At 38.1% G+C, this 21,752-nt stretch overlaps 1 protein-coding gene across 3 annotated transcripts in view; it reads right to left on the bottom strand.

Annotated features, from left to right (window-relative positions):
• Window positions 1–8,979: 8,979 nt before the first annotated feature.
• Window positions 8,980–21,752, bottom strand: part of YAP1 (Yes1 associated transcriptional regulator) — a 92,759-nt gene continuing 79,986 nt past the window's right edge. For all 3 annotated transcript variants that reach the window (XM_086481753.1, XM_086481755.1, XM_086481756.1), the window contains 3 exons: window positions 14,726–14,856; window positions 9,836–9,948; window positions 8,980–9,218 (listed from right to left, as the gene is read on the bottom strand). In XM_086481753.1, coding sequence (XP_086337879.1) covers window positions 8,980–9,218; window positions 9,836–9,948; window positions 14,726–14,856 — 483 coding nt within the window. The remainder of the gene's footprint in view (window positions 9,219–9,835; window positions 9,949–14,725; window positions 14,857–21,752) is intronic.

The raw sequence follows: 21,752 nt of genomic DNA, 5'->3' as shown, positions 1-21,752 counted from the left end.
CTGACAGATAAATCAATTTTGTGATGTTCTCCTGAGTCACAAAAGCAATCTTATCTACCAAGCTACCAGGTCCTAATTGTCAGTTCCTGTAGCTGACTGCTCCTGAGTACATACTTGTGTATTTGTCTTACTGGTTTTCCTCCAAACAAACACTTCGCTGTCTGATCTTGTCTTACAGCACACTCAGAGCCCCTCCAAATTCTGTGTGCATTTCTAAATACAATTCACAAATATATGCAAATATATTAAATCATATAAATGCATAAAATGTAAACATCCCTGCTGAAATCTGAGTATTTGAGTAACGTGGAACGTATAGCATACATTTTTACAGATGACACAATGGAAAAAAGACTAAAAAAAAAACCTGAGAGAGTGGCCACTGCAGTCTGTGCTAGAAGCAGTTAGAGCACTCAGTTTGCCTATTATGGGATATAAAAATCTCCTCTTTGTTCCAGTAGCAGACGAGGTCCTATGCAAGCACAGCACACAGTCCAAAGGGCTGATTCAACATCCAAGGTCAAAGACTTCTGACTTCAAAAGCACCCTGAATAGGCTTCAGATGCCCAGACATCAGTTTGTCATCTCATATTCCAGCGCTACTGTTCTACCAAAGAAATACCTCGCAGCAAAAGTCGTAGCACAGAAATAGTTATACTCAAGTGTGGAATAAATCCACATGTTAATACATTTTAAAACAGTCTAGGCCCACCCATGGAGACAGCTTAAATCTTCAAAGACAAAAGAAACCCCAGCAACTGTCATGGGATTGTGGGGATGGGGAAGTAATCCAAAAACATCTTAATCTCTATTTAAAAAGAATAACTCAAGCAAGCAGCATAGTATGTTCTATGTATTGGTGGAACACGGCACTCAGTTGTATTAGGCACCCATCAGGGGTTTAATCCCTGCCATGAATAAGCATTTTGCTCCATAATGTACCAGTTCTCCATCTCCTGAGCTGCACATACACATCTCTTTCTTTGTGTATGCACATACATGACTATGCAGTTACAGCACGTGCATATACTAAGATGCGCCACATAGATTAGGCATTAAACATGAAGGCAAACTTCAGTGCAGACAAATCATATCTGAAGCGAACTTCCCTTCTGTCACAGCTTAAAAGCAACAGATGCACTCTCACAGGAGGCAAGTGACTGGCAACTCATCTCTTACCTCGTCTCTTTGGTTTTGGGCTTTTTTTGTGTGCAAAGTGCCTTTAAGTCCCAAAACGCTAAACTTAACTTGCTACGACTACTCAAGACTGGTTTCTTGAGAGGCAGCACAGCTGAGCAACATGCGCATTCATTCTCTCTCATTATTCATTTTGGTTTTCTGTTTGAAATGCTCCTACATCACACCTAAAAACCTGAAGATTTAAAAATAAACAACAACCATGCAAACTTCATAACTGGGATGGCACTTGTATTAGTTGTTTTTTTTTTTCCTTATGAGCCTAGAGCAGATATAATGCTCATAAGAAGCTGAGTTGTCTTTAGGCAGGAAATTAGTGCTTATATATAGCGTGTCTATATATAGATACACATATAAATGCATGCAGCATTACTCTATGCAAACATATGCATAATGATGCAAGATTTCCCCCCCCCCCAGTTGTAATTACTCAATGTACTTTCACACCTTTTACACTTACTTTGGCTTCCCAGAAAGAAGTCTGGATAAAGCTCAACAGGAAAGCTGAATCTGAAAACCAGCTAAAAACCTGAGGACTTAGACACAAAAGTTTTCAGAGAAGGAAGAATTGGTGCACACGAACCTGCTAGTGGTAACTGTGCACTCTTGTTTTCCACCAAATACAAGGTAATTCAAGTTAACTGGTGAGCAGCCGAGGAGGGCCACCTTGAATCAGCTCACCCTTCCGACTGAGTGTCCACGTGCCAGTGAACACCACCATTTGACATGCAGTAACATATTGCCTTCCTGTAACACATCTGTGGGTTTAAGCTAGTACAATCAGATGCATGCCTTATTGCAAAAATCATATTCCTACGTGGTGGTGCCCCTCAGTGAAAGACCCTCAAAAGAGCACTGTTTGAGAATGAATGAACGAACAGGAAGCACTTAAATAACACTTTACGCTCCAAGCATTTTGCAGACGTTAACATTTCAGTGCTCCCAGGACACAAGTAAAACCCTGCCACACAGCTTTCCTGGGAAAGGGTAAAATGTCTGGCTTCAAGGCTAAGTGGAAAGTCAGATGTGCCATGCAAGGTGGGAGTCCTCCTTACCCAGGGCAATGCATTTCCAGCTGGAGTGTACCTGACTGCATTTTAAAAACATCTTTATCCTTTGTTTCAGTTGTCACCAATGCACCCACTTCAATAACACGGTCATCTGTTAGATGTTAGTGACATTAAAAATAAAATGTGAAGCCAGTTGCCACAGAGACAAGTCCACCAGATGTCTTCGTTAGAAGCGAGGCATTTCTAAGAGCAGCTACAAAACTCTGCCCTCATACAGCAGTGCAGGTCTGCTTCCGTCCCATTTTCAAGGACCTCACCAGACTTTGTTGTTTTATTTCAAGGTGATGGTAAAGCAAAATCCACATATCACAACAGTAAATTTCACTGGCAGAGATCACAGTTGTAAGGAACCTGAGCCTTACTGCAATCATGGATTTTCACGTAAACCCAGCTTATTTTCTGAGCCATGGCTAGCATACCAATGAGAACAACTTGGATACTGATATTACTGCCTGTGATGGGTTTTCTAGCATTCTTGCCACTAAGCTGCAAAGAGAAATCTCTATTTCTCAGTGTTCTATTGGTGCTTATCACATTCAGATTAATTCTTAGAGGAATCTATATCCATATAAAGGTTACCAGGTCCTGAAAGGCTCTTTACAGGAGCGAAGACCTTTAAAAGCAAAGTCATGTCTTAGGTGAAAAACAAAAATTAAGAAGCAAAGGAAGTCACACAGTTTATACATACTGGTGTATATAAAGCTAAACCCCAGGGCTTTAAAAGCAGGTGTTAGAGGCACCTGTGGGCAGGGATGAAGGCGGTGGCAGGTACAGGCAGCAGCAGCAGGGGAGCTTTAACAAGTCCAGCAGTTGGCACCTTTTGTAAGCACTGACTGTTTCCAGCAGCAGTCAGTCTCTCCCATACAAAAAGCGTACGGCTGCCACACAGGCTTTGCTTTTGCTAGCAACTTCTTGGACTAAACAGACATCCATGATAGCCCCTTGCAGCCTGCAGACCAGAAGCTGGAGGCTGTTGGTCTAACTAGAAGGCATCTCACAGTTACCGCCATTTGCTGTGAGATATCACCACCTCAATCGTGCAATTTCTTAGAAGCGTGGGTGTGGGATTTGGTCATACACACACACCAGCAGCATCTCATTTCAACTGTAGACTTTGAAAGTCCAGAATTACACCTGAACCTCTCAGAGCCCTCCAGGTCACACTCTCCAACAGCAGATGATGGGTATGAAAGGATCATACTGCTTGGTGAAGTCCAAAAATGGTCACTTGTCAGTCAAGAGAGCCGAGACAATTGTATTTGCATGCCTAACAATGGAAGGATGAGTGAAAGACTGAATAAAACTGTCAGCTGTATATATAGAAGAAGAAAGAGCATTTCAGGTGAGGTCTAACATGGTGTTTTTATGGAACTTGATCTTGTTGTTGCAGAACATTGAAGAAAAAGCCTCTTGGGCTGCTCCTGACACCCCTCACCTATTTTTTTTAATTATTTGCTAATAAAAAGACAGGAAAATCCAATAAAATTACTTGGCCTTTCATGTTCTAATAGAAGCCAGTTTAATACAGAAAATACTATCATCAGTGACCAGCTTCACTCCCATATAGAGAAAATAGTACCAGTCAGTAACAGCCCACATCAGTTATAACCTCTGCATTAGAGAGAGAGGAGTGTGTCAGGAAAAGCAAAAGTTGACTTTTCCACAAAAACCATTAGGCAGTTTGTCAGACACATTGGTATTTATACATTTCTTATTCAACATGTTTCCTCAGTCTTTTTTCATTAGAGAAAAACATACTGGCTTTTCTGTTCAAGAGACATGAAGTACTGGGTACAGTAGTAGCTACAAAGTTCTACACTCTATTCTAAAGACAATTTGCTTCTTCAGTTAGTGTTGGTTTTACCATTTCATGTCACCCAAGATTTCTCAGGCTGTACAGATGTCTTCCTATTCTGATGACATCTAAATCTGGAGGGTGTGGATAACTATTGTTAGCAGTCATAAGTGGTGATGACAAGGGGCAATAAGCACACCTTTACTCTTCAACAAGAGCACATAAACTATGGATGCCGGTACTGTAAATAAAATTGATGGCCCCACTTCATCTCTGAATGAACCTCCAGAACAGGAGGTGCTAAACAGATCATAGCCCGATCTCAAATAATTATTTTGTGAATGATCCTAGGTAAAAAACCCTTTTTCTTTGCTGTTAATTTGCACATTAGCATAATGAAGACTCAAAGCTTCCTTGGAAGTATACTGTTTCTGGCTTACTGAAGTTGTACTTTTTATTTTTAACTAAGTGCTGAAAACATTTAAAAAAAGAATTGCAAGCAGGCCTGTACCACCTGCACCAGATATCCTGCGTTGCTGTAACACTGTCTATTTAGGGCAGAAGGTCACTCGTACTTCAACTACTGCAACATGTCACCACCTTACAAACGGGAAAGAGTGAGACCAGCAAATAAAACCGGTGCCTTGTCACACCGTGGCACTGGCTTTCTACTCCCAGGTGCAAGGTGTGATGTAAATTAAAGGGATCTAAGTGACTAAATCTTGCTACGAACTTGGGAGTAAAAGACAAACTGATAGAAGCACCAAGCCCTGGACCTTTACCCAAGAAAACACACAACCACAGTGGGTTGAGGCACTTCAGCGCTGAACAGTAGTAACTCTAGAACTGCTAAAATGCAAATAGCGCATGACTTCAGCCATCACAAATGGCATTACATTAAAAAACCACCTTTCAGAATTTCTGTTTTACAGAAATTAATGAATCCTGTCAAGACTTTTTAAACTAAGATCTTCAGACACTTTCAAGGTATGTCATTACATATTTCACAATTCATAAGTCAAAACTTGGAAATGAAAATAGCGTGTCTTTATTGATAGTCTGCCACAAATTATTGTATAAACTTAAGAGTTAGCCAAAAATGTGTCTGCTATGTGGGAAGATCCTGAACATTGCAAGCGTATCTGCACAGCGTGGATGCTTTCTTACAGTAGGTAACAGATGCTGTTACCAGCTCTCACTGTAGCGCCATACGCCGTTGAAGTGCTGTTTTACACAAATGTACGAGGCTCTGTAGAGTCACTGTCTCTTCATTATTGCAAACACACAGAGATGTATATGTCAACGTTAAGCCTCCACTGACTTCAGTGGGACTCCTCTGTCTCTTAGGTGAGCTCGTACACAATGTTTGCAGGACTGGAGTTCACGACTACAGAAGCAGTGACAAGGGGGACGAGAACAGACATACTACAATAAGAATTCCAGCAATTCAACGCATCCATCTCACTGAAGGAAATCAGTATCTTTACACACTATTGAACGTTAAAAACAAACAAAGATGTTTAAGCACAAAGTATATATTTATACCAAATAAAACAATTGAAAAAGTATTACATAAAGAAAAATAATGTAACAGAACGTACTTAAGTACCTAACTTACAGTCATGCTCATACCTAAAAGTAACATTGGTAACTAATATATATAATTTTTGACAAGGGTGCATTTAAGAGTTCTCTAACATACAACATTCTAAATGTGGAGAGTATTTTTTCCAAGATACAGAAAACAAATTATTTTACACAGGCACACCTGTTAATTTGTATAAAAAACATGCTTGTAAGTGAAAAGGTCACTTTAGTACTAATTTACCAGCTGTGTGAAAGCTATGTAGTGTTAATCATGTTGAAATCGTCTCTTCTCCTTTTGCATTGGTGAGCGCCAACACTGAATGGTACAATATTTGATCCATACGGTTTACTGACACTGCAACCTGTTGCCAAGCAGTAGCCCTGCCCAGGTGTTAGCAGCACAGTACTGTACAGCCCCATCTGTCTGCATGTAGTGTAGTTGTAACTAAAAGCTATTACAATTATTACAATGATTTCTGTTTCAATATATACATCAGTATAAAACACTACCCAAAACACTTTTGCATTTCAAACAATTTTAACCACTTCATCAAACAATGCATTTGCAGAATTAAAAAAAAAAATCCAAATTAATGTTGATTGCCAACAGTACAGTATCTCTATGGTATGTTTCCTAATAAATGAGAGAACGGAAATGTATTAAAATCAATTAAAATAAGTATCACAAAACATAATTCATGTTAGAGCAGTTCAAGGATTCCCAGTTTGTCAGTATCTACCCTAAGCAGTGCTACCCAAATACAGTATAAGCCATTTAGTGTTTCTACAATGAGAAGAAAACATTCAAATATTAAAGCTGCGACAAACACACAAAAGCAAGGAAAGAAAATTTGTTCTGTACTCATCCCTGTTGTAGCAAGGTACGGCATGTCAGGAGTTTGCACTCAGTGCATCGTAGGTGCTGTACCTGGGTATAACTGTGTATGGAAGACAGCTGAAATGGAATCAACTCTGAATTTCCTTGCTGTTGTGGTTTTATGTCAGACCATTCAAGTTATAACAACTTAGTGTCTTTTTTTCCTGAAGGAAAGAAGAGAAAAGAATTCATAATGAAATTTTAAAAATGCTACTAAAATCCCTATCTTGGACACAACACACCGCTTTAGGAGCTACTGTGTCATTGCACAATACAAGTGGCCTATTAGTCGCTGAATTACTGGTGTAGCAGAATATATTTGTCACTGTGAATGTGTTTTGAAAATCGGTGTTTTGAAACTTGCCTGTATCCCATAACAAGCCACAAACAATTCTGTGTATTTCAAACACTAATATCCTTACGTAAAGTAGTACATTTATAGTGGCAAATTTAAAATCTCTGCCTCTGCTGCTTCAGTTTTTTAAAATGAGACTTTGTTCAGAGTTTTCGTTCTTTACATTATCCTAAACCAGAACTATTTCTGAAACATTAAAAAAAATCCAAATGATAACAACAACATGGGGTTGGCTTTTTTTGTTTTGCTTTGCTGATTCATTCCTAACTTGAAAAATAATCAATGTCTTTAAAAAACCCACAAAACAAAAATACCCCAAAAGTCTCTCCCCAGGACAAGTCCCTGCTAGCTGAGATTTTTTCCAAACCCAAGTTTCACGCTTACAGTATCTTTATAGTCATGTTATACACCCTTGAAAATAAAGGCTCACGTTGAGAATGGTGGCAGGCCCTTAATTATAGAGGTGTTAACTGGTGACACTATTTTTCATCAGAAAAAAAACAAAAGCCCCACAAAACTTCATAGCTTATACTGAATGTTTGATTCATGCTCATTTTGTTCATTTAAAAATACTCTTTGGAATCTGTGTCAACTCCTGCAGACAACTTAGTGATACATCTTTTCCTGTTAAAATAAAGATAATTCATATTCACCTCTACCCCATGCTAAGCTCTACGACTAATATACACTTCATTACCTGCTCATGTCACCATCTAACACATAGCTTTACGTTCTTCTACATATAGCGTCCAGGGCTTATTTTTCACCAAACAGAATTTGATAACTATTACACTTAGAAGTTTTTCTTGATGATTTTTTTCTTTTTTTTTTTTTTTGGTGTTCTAGCCTTTTCATTGCAACTTACAGTGATATTAATAGTTCAGATTTTGTCCATGCTAACTTAAGAGAAACTTTTCATAAAGTTTTTTCCTATTCAGGATTTTAAAATCTAAACTCGTTTAGACATCAAAACTGAAAACCAGAAGAGAGATTAGATACATCTGTCATTTTAAAATGGTTTCTGCTACTTTAAAATGCATTTAAAAATTGTACTTAGGATTCTAAGTTTTACATTGCTGCAATCAGATTCTAATTCAAAATCTTGCAAATAAACATGAAAAATAAGCCACTGGTCATGAATTCTAATGATTACATTCAAAGCTAGCCTTTAAAAAAAAATAAACAAGTTACAGGCAAAACATATTGGTTTATGTACTCACTAGCTTATCAGGCTACAATAGGCATGTTTTAAGTATAAAAAAGCAGACAATTCAGATTTAAATAAGACTATGTGAAATCAGAAAAAAACCTTAGATTTCACTATTTTTTTTTTTTAAAAAAAGAACACCTATAATTACTTCCCATCCTACAGCTACAGTTAAACCAACTAACAAAAATAATCAAGCTATTTTTGACAAACAAAAATTAGGCTAGAATATGTGGCAACAATCAAAGTTCATATATGTTTCTATGTAAAATGACTCATGATTTACTATAACATAGAATATGAACAAGAGCACTTTGTGACTAATGAAAGAGCTACTAGTAGAAACACTTAATGCCAAACAGTCTTCAGCCCTCCTTTAAGTTGTATCTCCAAATCAGTATTGACTTCTTTTGACCAGATACATCATTTTTGGCTTGTCACCCCAGTATGTCACGTTTCACCACTTGCCACAGGCAGGAGACAACTAGCTGAGCAAACTACAAGCAGTGACATGCAGAAATTACCTCTCAAATCTGAGTACTTAGATAAAATGATATGCAAGCGCACACTAGGACAAAAGGAATGGCATTCGTCATCCAAATAGGCTCATCACCCCTCCCCACCCCCCCGAACAGTAGTTGCAACAGCAATAGAAAAAGATCGAGAAGATGTCTGTTCTTCAGAGTCAACTGTGGAAAAAAGTCAGCAATATATAACAGCAGCGGTGGACAAGGAAGAGCAAAACGAAAGAATCTTGTTGAGTATTTGTTCATTTACTTTTTCTGAACACAAGCCAAAGTGTGCCACACTGGCTCGTTCTGAACTTCAGATACAGATGTCCTAATCTCCTTAGATCCTTCACAGATTTAGAATTCAGTCTCCCTGAGGCCCCTATAACCAAGTAAGAAAACTCTCTTTATCTAGCTTGGTGGCTGCCAAGACAGATTCCATGTCATTAAGGATGTCAGAGCTCAAAGCCTCTTGCAGACTTGGCATCAGTTCTTCTCCTTCTATATTCATCCCATCTCCTTCCAGTGTCCCAAGGTCCACATTTGTCCCTGGAATGGCTTCAAGGTAGTCTGGGAAACGGTTCTGATGGGACGGTATGTTACTTTGGCTGATACTGTCACCTAGTTATAACACAGAGCAAGATGGATATTCAATATACTGGAAGTACCAAACCCACAATTTATCATTTATCAGGACAACCGGTTAAAGGGTAATCCTGTCTCTCTTGCATCATACAAACAACACGATTCAAAGAAATCCATCACAAGAACCAAAGGTAACTCGGCCGCATGCAGATGTACAAAGAACATGCCTTTGTTTCAATCTCTTCACCTACTGACCCAAATCTCTACAGATCTTTGATGTCATTTAGCGTACTTTAATTTCTACACTTAAAGGAAAAAGACAGTACTGAGTCAAATATTGTTTTGGAGCAGTATTAAGAACACTATATTAGGTACCACTCTTAGCTCTGAACAAACAATATTGCTTAAAAAAACAAATGGACACTCAAATTCCATATAACAACAGGAGTGATACCATTTATGAGCAATCCCCCACCCTCTCAATACAGCCGATTAGAAGTGTGGTTTTTGCAAATCTAACTATAACGTTTCTATTACAGAAATAGAAAAACAACGCAAAAAGTATCATGACTTCTCAGAGTTGCTCGTTTTCATTGCAAATGGACACAAGTATGTTTGGAAAACATGCACTAAGGATGTACACAAACACAGACCTGTATCCATCTCATCAACACTGTTCAGGAAGTCATCGGGGGTTCTGGGTACACTATAACTGCTCATGCTAAGTCCACTATCTGTGCTTTCGTCTCTGGAGTGATATGTTCCACTGTAACAGAAGAAAGGGAGCAAAAAAAATGAGGCTAGAGTACTGAAGAAATTAAAATAAATGCTTGTTTTTGAACAAATTCAAGGACTTTGAAAACATTGCTGTCACGAGAAATGCTCTGTTCTAATAAAAAACTGAAACCTTTGTCTGTGTGAGACAACTGGGTTTTATTTTATGCAGACTCTTTCCAATTAAAACCACATTATTTAGATTCAAATTAACTTGATGAGAGCATACTTAAGCAGCTTTAAAAAGCTGCCTACCTGTGTTCTGCATAGTTTTAAACTGTTCACACCCACCCACAGCTAAAAAAACATGTGAAGCAATTCACAGATAGTCCATATTTCTAACTACTAACGTCCCCATGTTTAATCAACCACTGAAGTGTATTTTTAGGTCGCTGCTGTTATAAATAGGAGCTATAGCTGGAATTCCTCTAGTGATTCTTCAATTGCTTCCCACTGTTGCATTACTACTAGCTCAGTCACACATGTCATGGCAAGAGCACGCCCTAACATAAATCAAATACTGGTACAGAAGCCATTCTGTAAACAAACCCTGTTCAGAACCATCTTGTTGACAGAACAGTTAACGAGACAGTGATGGCACAGGGCCTTACACGCATACGCTGTCTTACTGCCAGTGGAGAGAGCAGGACCAAGAAAGTGGGATGGAGCAGGGCGGAGGGGCAGGTAGGCCAGTGTGTTGAGTTTACATAGCAAGGTTTTCACAGCAGGGGGGCTGCAGGAGTGGTCTCTGTGAGATGACATCAGGAGCTGACCTCATGTCAGACACAGCTGGTTCCAGTTGGCTCCAAAATGGTTGTGCTGCTGCCCAAAGCTAAGCCCATCAGTGACAGCAGTGGTACCTTTGTGATAACGTATCTAAGAAAGGGTAAAAAACCACGGTGCAGCAGCTGGGACAGAGGAGTGAGAACATGCAAGAGAACAACTCTGCAGACACCAAGGTCAGCGAAGAAGGAGGGGGAGGAGCTGCGCCAGGTGCCAGAGCAGAGATTCTCCTGCAGCCCATGGAGAAGATCGTGGTGACACAGGGTGTCTCCCTGCAGCCTGCAGAAAGCCCATACTGGAGCAGGTTCCTGGCAGGAACCGTGACCCACGGAGAGGGGCCCAAGCAGGAGCAGGTTTTTCTGGCAGGAATTGTGGCCTGCAAAAGCAGCTGTGGAAATATACCACTACCTTCCTCCCCCTGCATCTCCTAACATCCAAGTGTCACAAAGCATTTTCAAAATCTGTATTTCTTCAGGTTATGGTAGCATTCACTAAGAATCCTTACTGATTTTCCAGCTTGCATACTAAATGAAGATCAACTTGCCATGAATATATTAGATGTCATGAATACATCTTTGCCATACAAGAAACAAACCTAACATTTCTTTATAGTTAAATCATAAATATTTCTTTTTCCTAGATTGATTTAAAAATACTATCACCACACACTCCATAAGAATCCTAATAATTAAGCTATTTAAAACGTCTGCATAAAAAATACTGGTTTACTTTGTGGACAACACACTAAAACCAGAACTGAGACTATAACAACTTAAATCACTCTAGTTGAGAAGGCTTTTTGGCTGCAGCTCTCACTCTTGGATCACTCCTTAATACAGATTTCCTCTTTCTTCTACAAGGATTTCTTCATTTAGTAGTCACACCACTCAAAATTACCACATGTAACTAAACTGCATTACCCAAAATAGAGTGGATGCTTCTTCAACTAATTCTTCTTAAAATATATGTATACAAAGGAAGAAATACCAGTTTAGGAATTAAACAGAGAACTACTGTCACGATCAATGTAAACCTAATACATAAAAATATATAAACAGAGTGGCAAACTAAAATGTGAAATAGTCTAATAAAGTCTGCATTGCTGGATGTCCCACTCAAAAAATGAAATATATCACAATGACAGCAAGTACTGAAGACAGCAGGCAGAAGACTATGTAAATGAAAACACTGCTGTACATTTTCTCAAATTGCTCCAATGTAGCAATTATTTTCTGAGATTTTTTTTTTTTGATGTTCTAATTATGTAGGCAGTGGAAAATACCCAGCTACCTAAACTTTGGATATCATTTTGGTACCCTATAGTTAGGAGGACCGTCTCACCAGGAACCTTATATATACACCTTATAAAGACAGAAAGAAGCATTACTCCAAGTCTGAACTTTAACATAATGGACATCAAGGAGATCTTTGGGGCAAAACTGCTCTATCTAATTCAGAGATAGCAATGCATATCCATAAATGTGCTGTTTTAAAACCCCTCTTTCCCTTACCCATATGCCAGAATTAAGTACATAAATTTACCTAGACGGGGACAATGGTCAGACCAAAATGCAAATTAAGATATTCTGAACTCAAGTCAGGTACAGATTTTCAGTATTTTGCTGGGGTAAGGGCTACAAAAAAAAGCCCAGTTAAACATATTTGCAACTAGGCAAGTAGTATCTTTTTGCACTTTACGGTAAATAATCCTTGCTAATTATCAACCTGCCAAAAAACTACAAACAACACTGATTTGCCCTTTCCAGCTTCTTCCCTGTTTCTAATTAATGGTAAAGATCCATCATTTTGTATTTTATGTGTGTGGGCTCACAATGGACAAACTGCATTAGTTCACTGCCATGGCCAACTGAAACCTCTAGATGCATTTCTTTCAGGTCAGAAAACAGGTTTGGAAGATGTGAGGATTCTACATCATTTAAGAACAAATTTCAAATCATCTCAATGTATGATCGCAATAGTCTTCCCAAAATTCAAGCTAGTATGTTACTGTAACACATCAAGGCCATCATCTATCTACAAAGGCTTGTCAAGGGAAAGCCTTTTTATTGCTTGGGATAGGGCCAGCACAGTTAATGCTCACACCAGATCTGAGGATGAATTGCACAGAAGACAATCTCTCCCTCTAACAAAAAAATCAATTTTTCTAATCAGATCTGTCTGTGTAGGAGATAAGTATTTCTGAAGGGCTTACCCAAAACTTGGAAATACCACTTACTTCCTTAGGGAGTTTAGTGACAAAACACTGCGACTTTCTTCTCCACCTGCAAGGCTTGTTTTACTTTTTTTTTTTTTTAACTTGCTTTTCTCCCAATATATACAAAACACTGTGTACCTTGATAAAGAAACTTTTGTCCTGCTCTCACAGTAGCACACACAACACTAGCACAGACAATACTTCATGCAGAGGAGAAAAAGCTTAAGAGCAACAGATGTTATTTACATAACCTCAACTATATGAATGACAACAGATTCCACTGGCAAGACGGAGGGTATGTTCTTGCACCATATCCACCAAACTTTACTAATTTTGAGAATTAGATTGAAGATACAGTATATGAAATGATGGTGAAGTCTCCTGGAAAAGGCAGACAATGAAACAAACTTAAGCTAAGCTGATGGAATACGAGTAACTGGAAAAGCTACATACAATGACAGTACATCTTTAGGGATGAAGAATCTAAATGTGAGATATCAGCAACATTAAGTTATTGAAAAGAATACAGGAAGGTATTTATAATTGCAGCAAAGGTTTTAACAAGTTTCAGCATCTAAAATTACAGCAGTTATTTAAGCTTGCCTTAGTCCAAAATCATGCAGTTCTAACATGATGTGGACTTCTTACCTTACGAGTAGGTTTGAAACTGTATTGGTGGCAAAAAACATGGAAGCTAAGACTTACGTTGAAAGAATCAAGATTAATTTTATGGGATTTTCCACAAGTACAATATGTGCCAAAGAGAAGGACGAGCCTGTTGTTATACTTCATGAGCACTTACAGTAGCATCCTAAAGTTAAGCTAACATTTCAAGGTAACGCAGAAAAGTAGTGAACTCTGACAGAATACATAATTTTTCTTTTCTATTATAGGGGATACTGAGTTGATACCAGTTTAGAATGCTGACAAAATACAGACCAATGAAGAACTACGAATTAACCACTCCAACTTATGATCAACTACTTGATACTGCTGAAATGTTAGTAGATTTTTACTCCATTAATTAAATGTTTATGTGGCTTGGAGATTTGACTGTTTTACCATTTTCATCTTTTCTTTCCAGCATGCTAAGCAAAAAATACAGAAAAGACTTATCTCAAGCTGCAGCAGTTTCTCCAAATTCATAATGGTTAGTATGAAGCATTTACAAGCTCCAATCAGAACAGTGTTTCCAACAAAACAAACATTCCAACTCAGAGGGATTAAGGAAAAAGTTATATGAGAAAGACTAGTCTCTACTGTAAAATTCTATGTCTTGAAGTAAAAGACCCACTTCAAAATAACACAGCATTTAAAATGAAACATGCCACTATTTGCAGACTTAACATTAACGGAATAAAAATACTGCTAAATTCAATACCTGACGTGGAGAGGAGGGGTGAATGGGGAAACCTTAAAATGAACCTCAAGGTGTAGTTCTAAATGTTCCTCACAGTTCACTTGATCTCACAGCAAGTTATTCACAAATTCTTCTGAGTCAGTAATTTGAAATGACTGTTAGTCAACAGGTTATGCAGAGGCAAACATGTTATGACTTCGAATAAAAAAACCTTCCTACAAGTCTGAACAGACTACTTCCTCCCACAGGAGACAGCTTTTAATTCTCAACTTTTACTAGACTTGCCATTTAAGGAAGATTCATTTACAGCTGTGGCTTCTGGCACAGACAGATGTTCAAAATAAACTATTACATGTACCAAACAGAATTTTAAATTGATTTTTTTCCCCTCTAGTAGCTACTTCTACAAACCTGTTCAGAAAGGGATCAGAACTATTTGTAGTCATTGTTCTCAGTTCCTGAGACATTCCAGGAGATGACACAGGATTTTGAGATCCACCGTCTTGTTCCATTGTTGGAAGCTGGCTACGGAGAGCCAATTCCTAGAAGAGGGGGAGGGGGAGAAACAAATATCACATTAGGCTTTTGAATGCACTTTTCAGACACATAAAAACATGACACTATAGTTTCCAGTTACAAGATTTAAATGAAATTAAGTTTCTGAAGACAAAGCAAGAACCTTTACTGGCTTCAATGATAAGGAATGTTCCACCAGTCAATTCCAGTATTACAGACACTTCACTTTAAATGTATTTATGGATACAAATATCTGTATGTTTACATAAATCTTTTCTAGTTCACTTCAATATCCTTTTGCTAAGTCTGTCCTTAGGACCAAAAAAAGAATTGTTAGCAGACATAGCTTAGGAGTCAGATAGTGTTGACAAGCACTTTTCTCCCATTTCTTTTAAGTTTTGATTTAGTCCCTGGTTTCCTTTTTACATTGTTTGTTTTATTCAGCAAAGTTTAAGTCTTTCCTTACAAGTTCCCATTCACTCATCTTTTGAGGCATACATTCTGAAATTTCTGACTGATCAAATCAGTGATTTGTCCCACACATAAACCTTAAAATCCCTGGCAATTTCTTAGTCAAACTAAGACACTGCACTGCTGAAGTCATGAACCTAGATTACATACATATTTTTATGCATCCGACTGTGCACCAACTTGAATCAATCCATCCATAAAGCTTGTCATTACTATTTAATGAAAATAAGTTTTAACAGAAAATATACAAAATTAAAGGTGGGTGGAGATAAGCAGCATTTTATGTGATTTCCAGTGCCCCCTCTCTCCCTTTTTAAACGGGTAATCTATGAGTGTACACATGTGAAAAAAACAGTAATATTCTTCAAGCAGCTCTCCTAAAACATCATCACTGGCTTACCAAGTCTGTGCTTTGTTAGTGTAGAGACTGGTAAAGAAAATCTATCTTATTACTATTAGTAGTAGTATGGGTTTTCCAGGCTGTGCCTGGGAAGATAATCTCAGGCAAAACCAATCTTGTCAGTCTTGACAATACTTAATATTTCTCACTTGTAAAATCAGAGGTCTTCACCCATTCTCAATTATGAACCCAAGGACTACTGCAGACTTAATATATAAAAGTAATCTTTCTCCAATTCTTCCAAGTGATTTCTTTTAAAAAAAAAGTCTAAGGTTATTTTATTTTCCAGTAGATTGTGTCGGATATCAAATGCTTCCCTACCACCTGGTATTTCTCCTTTTCTGATCTGCATATGCTTCACTCCCATTCCTCTAAGTTGTTGTTATTATTATTATAATATATATTCCTTTAATACCAAGTTTCATGTCTTGTACTAGGTCTTCTCACTCCAGTTGATTAGACCTTTGCAGAAAGTGTACAAACACGCCATTGTTTTTTGTGTTTGTCACACCCACTTGCCTACTCCAAGTAAATCCAGTCCACTGCTCACCACCACCTACTTGGCCATTGTTCTAATAAATAATAATAATACTCCTTCTCCTCATTTTCACATCACAGGACAGTAGACACCTTTTAATAATTTCTATAGGCTTATTTTAATTTATTTATGTAACAAAACCAAGTGCAAAGACTTCATAATGAGGCCTTCACAGCTAAATTTACAAACTTCTATCAGTCACATCAGCCTTGATACAAGAAGGTTGATACACAGGTGGTCTCAATCTATTAAAAAAAAAATAAGGAGGCGGGGGGGGGCAGGGAAGGTTTTCTTTCCTGGAATGCTTCCCAAATGGTGATTTGAAGAAGGTAGAAGGTCTTAGAGCAGCCATACCAGAGATGGTTCAAGAACTGCTCACTCACATCACAACCTTTATGCCCTTCCTCTGGAATTCTTCCAAATGTCACCTGGAGCCCTCCCTTCTCTGGAGAAACTGCCTTTATGTGATGTAGCCACTTTTAACTAATTCTGTCTTGTTATTTGTCCAACGAAAAAGGAGGAAGGGAAAATAAAATTCACTTGATTTTGCACTACTATTCTAGAATCTTTCCAGCCTTAGGTTCATAGCTGGAATACAGCACACCTTCCTTCTCCACTCTGATAGCAGAGCTGTCAATCAGCGAGTGCTCCGCTCTTACTGAGCTGTAACTACCTGACTGTGGCAAGAATGCCCTGTCCTTTTCCTCTTCCCTCTTGCTTTGATCTGTGCCTTGCATTTTTTTTTTTTTTTAAATTTCCTTGGGCTGCAGTGCCTGACTAGGATGAAGAGGAGGGGCCCAAAGTGCCAGTAGCCAGCCCGTGGAAGAAGCTTAATCACGCACCAGTGTCCAAAAGAGTGATGACAAGGCAAAACCAACGCAGAGTCATTTCTGTATATAAAGCACTAAAGGGACATTATATCTTATTGGAAAGACCAGGCCTACCACACAATCGGCACTGCCTCCTGAGGAGGAGGGGAGGGAGGGAGAGCCATAAATCCATACAGATCCCCTTTTCAAGAGCTACTGACACCAGGAAAAAAAACCCCACAGATTTATCTCCTGTACAAAGGAATAAGCTATTTGGAAAAATAAGAATGTTACCTTTGTATTTTCAAAATCCTTAAAGGGTAGGTTTCATCAATATATGAACTTAAATAGTATGGTAAAAATAAACATAGCTCAGATACTACCCAGCTAAAAATTTCACTGAAGGACCACTAAAGAGAGATGTACTAAACCAGGAGAGAGGGCTGTACTTTGCCTATTCTTTGGCATGTACAACGTAGTGAAGTAAGTCTTTTTAATATTAGTACTACACTTTTATCCTTGTTTCAGCAACAACATTGCTAAAAGTGTAAAACTATTTTGCTAAAATCATAGAACTATTTTAAACTATTTATAAATAGCATTACTGCTAATTATTCAGGAGGCAGAACCACAGTATTTCCCCCTGGAAAGAATGTCACTCGATTACTCATTCAAGTAATAAATCTATGGCAATCTAGGAGTTCGAAAGAGAAAGGAATTACCAAAAAAGACCAGCTTTTCAGAAACGAATACGGATTAATTTTTAATCATCTCATAAGATAAGCAAAATTTTCTACACACCCTAAAGAGTGTACTAAGACTTTTTCCTAAAGATGCACGTAGAGGCAGCTGAAGTTGTGTTGCTTGAAGAATGGTCTCTTTTCATTTCTCCTTCCTTATAAAACTGGTTTGCAATTAAAAAAGTTACATGTTTCCTATACTTAAAAAAATGTATGGGAGTGTACAAGACTCTCCCAGCTCCAAATGCAGCAACATGAACTCTAGGCTTTTAGTTCATGCTTTAAAATATATCATTTATTAGAAGTATTTAAAGTCTGGAGGCAAAAATAAAACCATGACGAGATCTCGGCTTAGATTTCTATAACTTGGTCTTATCCTATTTTTATAAGTGCATCAAACTTTTTTTAAGTACCTCTGGGAAAATAAAAGCTTAGCATTTCTATTGTTAACACAAAAGCTGAATTTTGGTTAATACATAAAGGCCAAAATGATCTGTCATCTCCTTAAGCAAAGTAATTTTAAAAAGGTCGGCATTGTGTAATTTTTCATAATTGCATACAGATTGTTTTACATGAAGTTCCAGGTCATTCACACCATGTCCAAATTAACTTTATAAAATGACTCTCTTCAGAGCATTTCTATTTTTATCTGCATCGTGCTTTTGAGGAAAGGTAAAAGTCTCCCTCATGCAACTCATGTATCATATTCTTACCATATTAACATATGATACGCTACTCAACTTGAATCAATGTATCCTCATAATTGGGGAGTTTTGAGCAAATTTACTTTAAAAATACTGCTCACCTATCAAATGATCTATAGGCTTCACTGGGATGGGAGCTAAGCGTTAGGGGAAAGAGAAGACCATCACACTTATGGACAGACTTACAACAAGACTAAGTATTCATGTGCTTATTTGAGGGTCACAAAATTACAGCCTATGTACAAAAGAAACAGGGAAAACACATGGACAGATGAAGACAAATTCAGCAATGAGGAGTTACACAATTAGCGAAGAGTAAGGGTGAAGCATAAATCATTCAGTGTTGCAATCATGAAAAACAGCAAAATTAATTTAAGAGTTGATACTGATAGAGTGATAATTAAGTGTATTGTATACACTTGGCAAAGAACTCAATGCTACACAGACCATTGCAAGCACAGATAAGGTAGCATAAATTGAAATAGACGTTTGTAACTAGTCTGGCATCTCATCTGCTTTTGCAGTCCTTTGCTGTGCCACTGCTTCATACTCCTCTTGCTATCTGTCTGCCCATGGCTCCAGTACCACATCTGCCTAGCTGACGTGTCTCAGACCACCAGTAAGGCAGGTAACATGTCAGCAGAAATCAGCAATCATGAAGGCCATGCAGAGCTGGGTGGCCTCCCTCTACCAATTTTTGTTTGCTTGTAGCAAAAGCTGTTATTCATGGCCATCTCATACTCGGTCAACATGACTCACATCTTCTGCTGACCGATTGCTTTAGCAGTACTTCTGTGATTAACTGCAAGTAGCACCAGTGACTCCAGGAAATCCATTGCAGTGAGCTACAACTCTTATACAGACACAAAATGCATCCTGAAGCATAAAAACAGACAAAGGCAATGAATGCAGATCTGATTTACTCTATAAACTTTAAAACAGAGTATTTATCCATAAAGATCTAAATTCACAATCAAGCAATACAATTATTTTGTTAATCTGTAAATCTTAGGTGCTGCAAGTGGCATCTGAGCTTCTGCATTTTCAAGTTACTCATATAATACAAGCATCTTTCCTACTGCGTAACTTCTAACTACCGATGCTCAGCATTTCCCACTTAAACTAACAGAGAGTGTGAAACTCAAATTCTACAGCTCTCACCACACAAACTACTAAACAAAGTTTCACTTAGATCCAAGGTTTTCAATAAGGAATGAAGTTATACTATTTCAGAAGCCAAAGATTTACAGCACGTGGCTCCCAAGATGGCTCAACAACAGCAATGTTGCTTTTGCTAAGTAAAACTAGCTAAACTCCATGTTTTGTATATTTTGGTGGCAGCCAATGTATTCTTCCCCCCCATCCCAATCCAGCCAGCCAGGACTCCCTTTCCATAAGGCCTGTCTATTTATGTCTAATCACGTTTGTATTTTCTAGACAGTCTTTAAAGTAGTACCTTAGTGTACTGCTTATCAGAGATACCAATGACTTAAATAATAATTAGGTCAAGGGACATCTCTGTAATTTCTACAAGACATCCAACTCCAAGCTGAAATTCCTGATGCTTTGACAAAACTTTCTGTTTTACTTAATGGCGTTTAGAAGCAGCAGAGTTTGTTAGTCAGGGCAGAGAAAGACGTGTGCCCTGATCATTTAATCACTGTGGGTCACAACCCGGGTACAATTCCAAAGTGACTTTTTACTGATAGTTACAGATGGTCTTTGACAGTGTATTCTAAGCTGGAATTTGCATTAGTATGGCCATACACTAAAACAAGTCAGAAAACCAACCTAGCTGAAAAATTTTTCTGATAGATGAGGTGTCTGATCAGTCTTGCAGTATAGCCACACCAATGCTTCAGCTACTAGATTATGAAAAAACAATGTTAGACACATCCTGTTCTGCTGCTTTGTTACTAAGGGAATCTCTGGCAGACAGCTGAGTTTAATGTCTTAAACTGCTGCAGTTCAGTTTGCCAGAGCATGTCCGTCAGACCTCTCAGTCAGAAGTCATTCTATTAAGAAGCAAATATTTTGCTTGAAAATAACCACACATCTCCCCAGCTGCAGTCTTCAGCCCTGGCTTAGAATGGCTCTAGACAGCTGGTTAAGTCTTCTCCTGAATTAATTTCTCAAGTCATGGCACTGCATAGGTGTGCTGCCTTACCTGTAAGCCTCACGGTACTCTTCTAACAAAGCTCTCTGCAACTGATGCAGAGTAAATGACGGGTACTTGACAGATTATCTGAACTAACCTTTAGCTACCTAAAATACATGTGCTTTCCTAGAAATAGATGCCTACAGAGAGGCAATTTACTGCCACAGACTAAAGAAGTCAGTTCCTTAATTACAAAGATTTTTGGAAGATATTCCAGTGAATAACAACAGTTTCTTACCTAATGAAGTAACAATAACATATGAACAGTTCAATGAAAACTAAGATAAATGCATAAAAAATTGATTTCTGCCTACTTGGAATCTTCAAGTTACTTACGGTATTGTATATGCTGCTCAGCTCCCTTATCTGCATGATAGTTCTCCAGTAGTATTTTGTTATTGATTTTGGAGAGTAAGAAATCAGTAATAATTTCTGCTCACTGTGCAAAACAAACATCTAACAGAAAATTTAAACCATGAGGGACAAAGCAAAACTTTAAAAAGAGCTTTAAAAACTTTTAAAAAGAGCTATCAAGTGAGTAAAGCACAAGAAAAGGAAAGATACAATATTTACTTCTACTACCATGAGAAGTTTTAGGTATTATTTGTGACTTAATTAAAAGAAGTTCAATCAGCAGCAAAAATTTTGAATGGGAAAAAAAAAACCTGGTTGGAAAGACTCTTCACTGTGCCTTAGCTAGCCCTCCTCAAGATTTTGCATACAATGGATCTCTTCAGAGTAAGACGTATCACAGACCATTTTCCCTTTCAAATAACAAGCAATAAAGCAAAACCGAGGCAATTTGCTGCAAGTGACTTGTTATTTTCTTCCTTCATCTTTTGAAGGACATTTTCAAAAATGTTTCTGTACACCAGCTGTCATATCTTCACTGGTCAAAAAAGCCATGATCGAAGACCAAATGGCTAGCCTCAGTACCTTATCTCTGTTAAAAACAGACCATTGAACAAAACCAAGAAAACACCACCACCAACCCCCCCAACACGAACACCCTTGATGAAACCAAGACAAGTCATTTATCTCGTTCATCTAGGTCAGCTTCAGACAACACACAGAGGGATGGGAAACAAGAGATTCAAGGGAC

The sequence above is a fragment of the Leptosomus discolor genome, chromosome 1 (genome assembly GCF_034619465.1).
Source record: "Leptosomus discolor isolate bLepDis1 chromosome 1, bLepDis1.hap2, whole genome shotgun sequence".
NCBI lineage: Eukaryota > Metazoa > Chordata > Aves > Leptosomiformes > Leptosomidae > Leptosomus > Leptosomus discolor.
The sequence above is the reverse complement of the archived record's forward strand: the minus strand, read 5'-3'. Positions and strand labels throughout refer to the sequence as shown.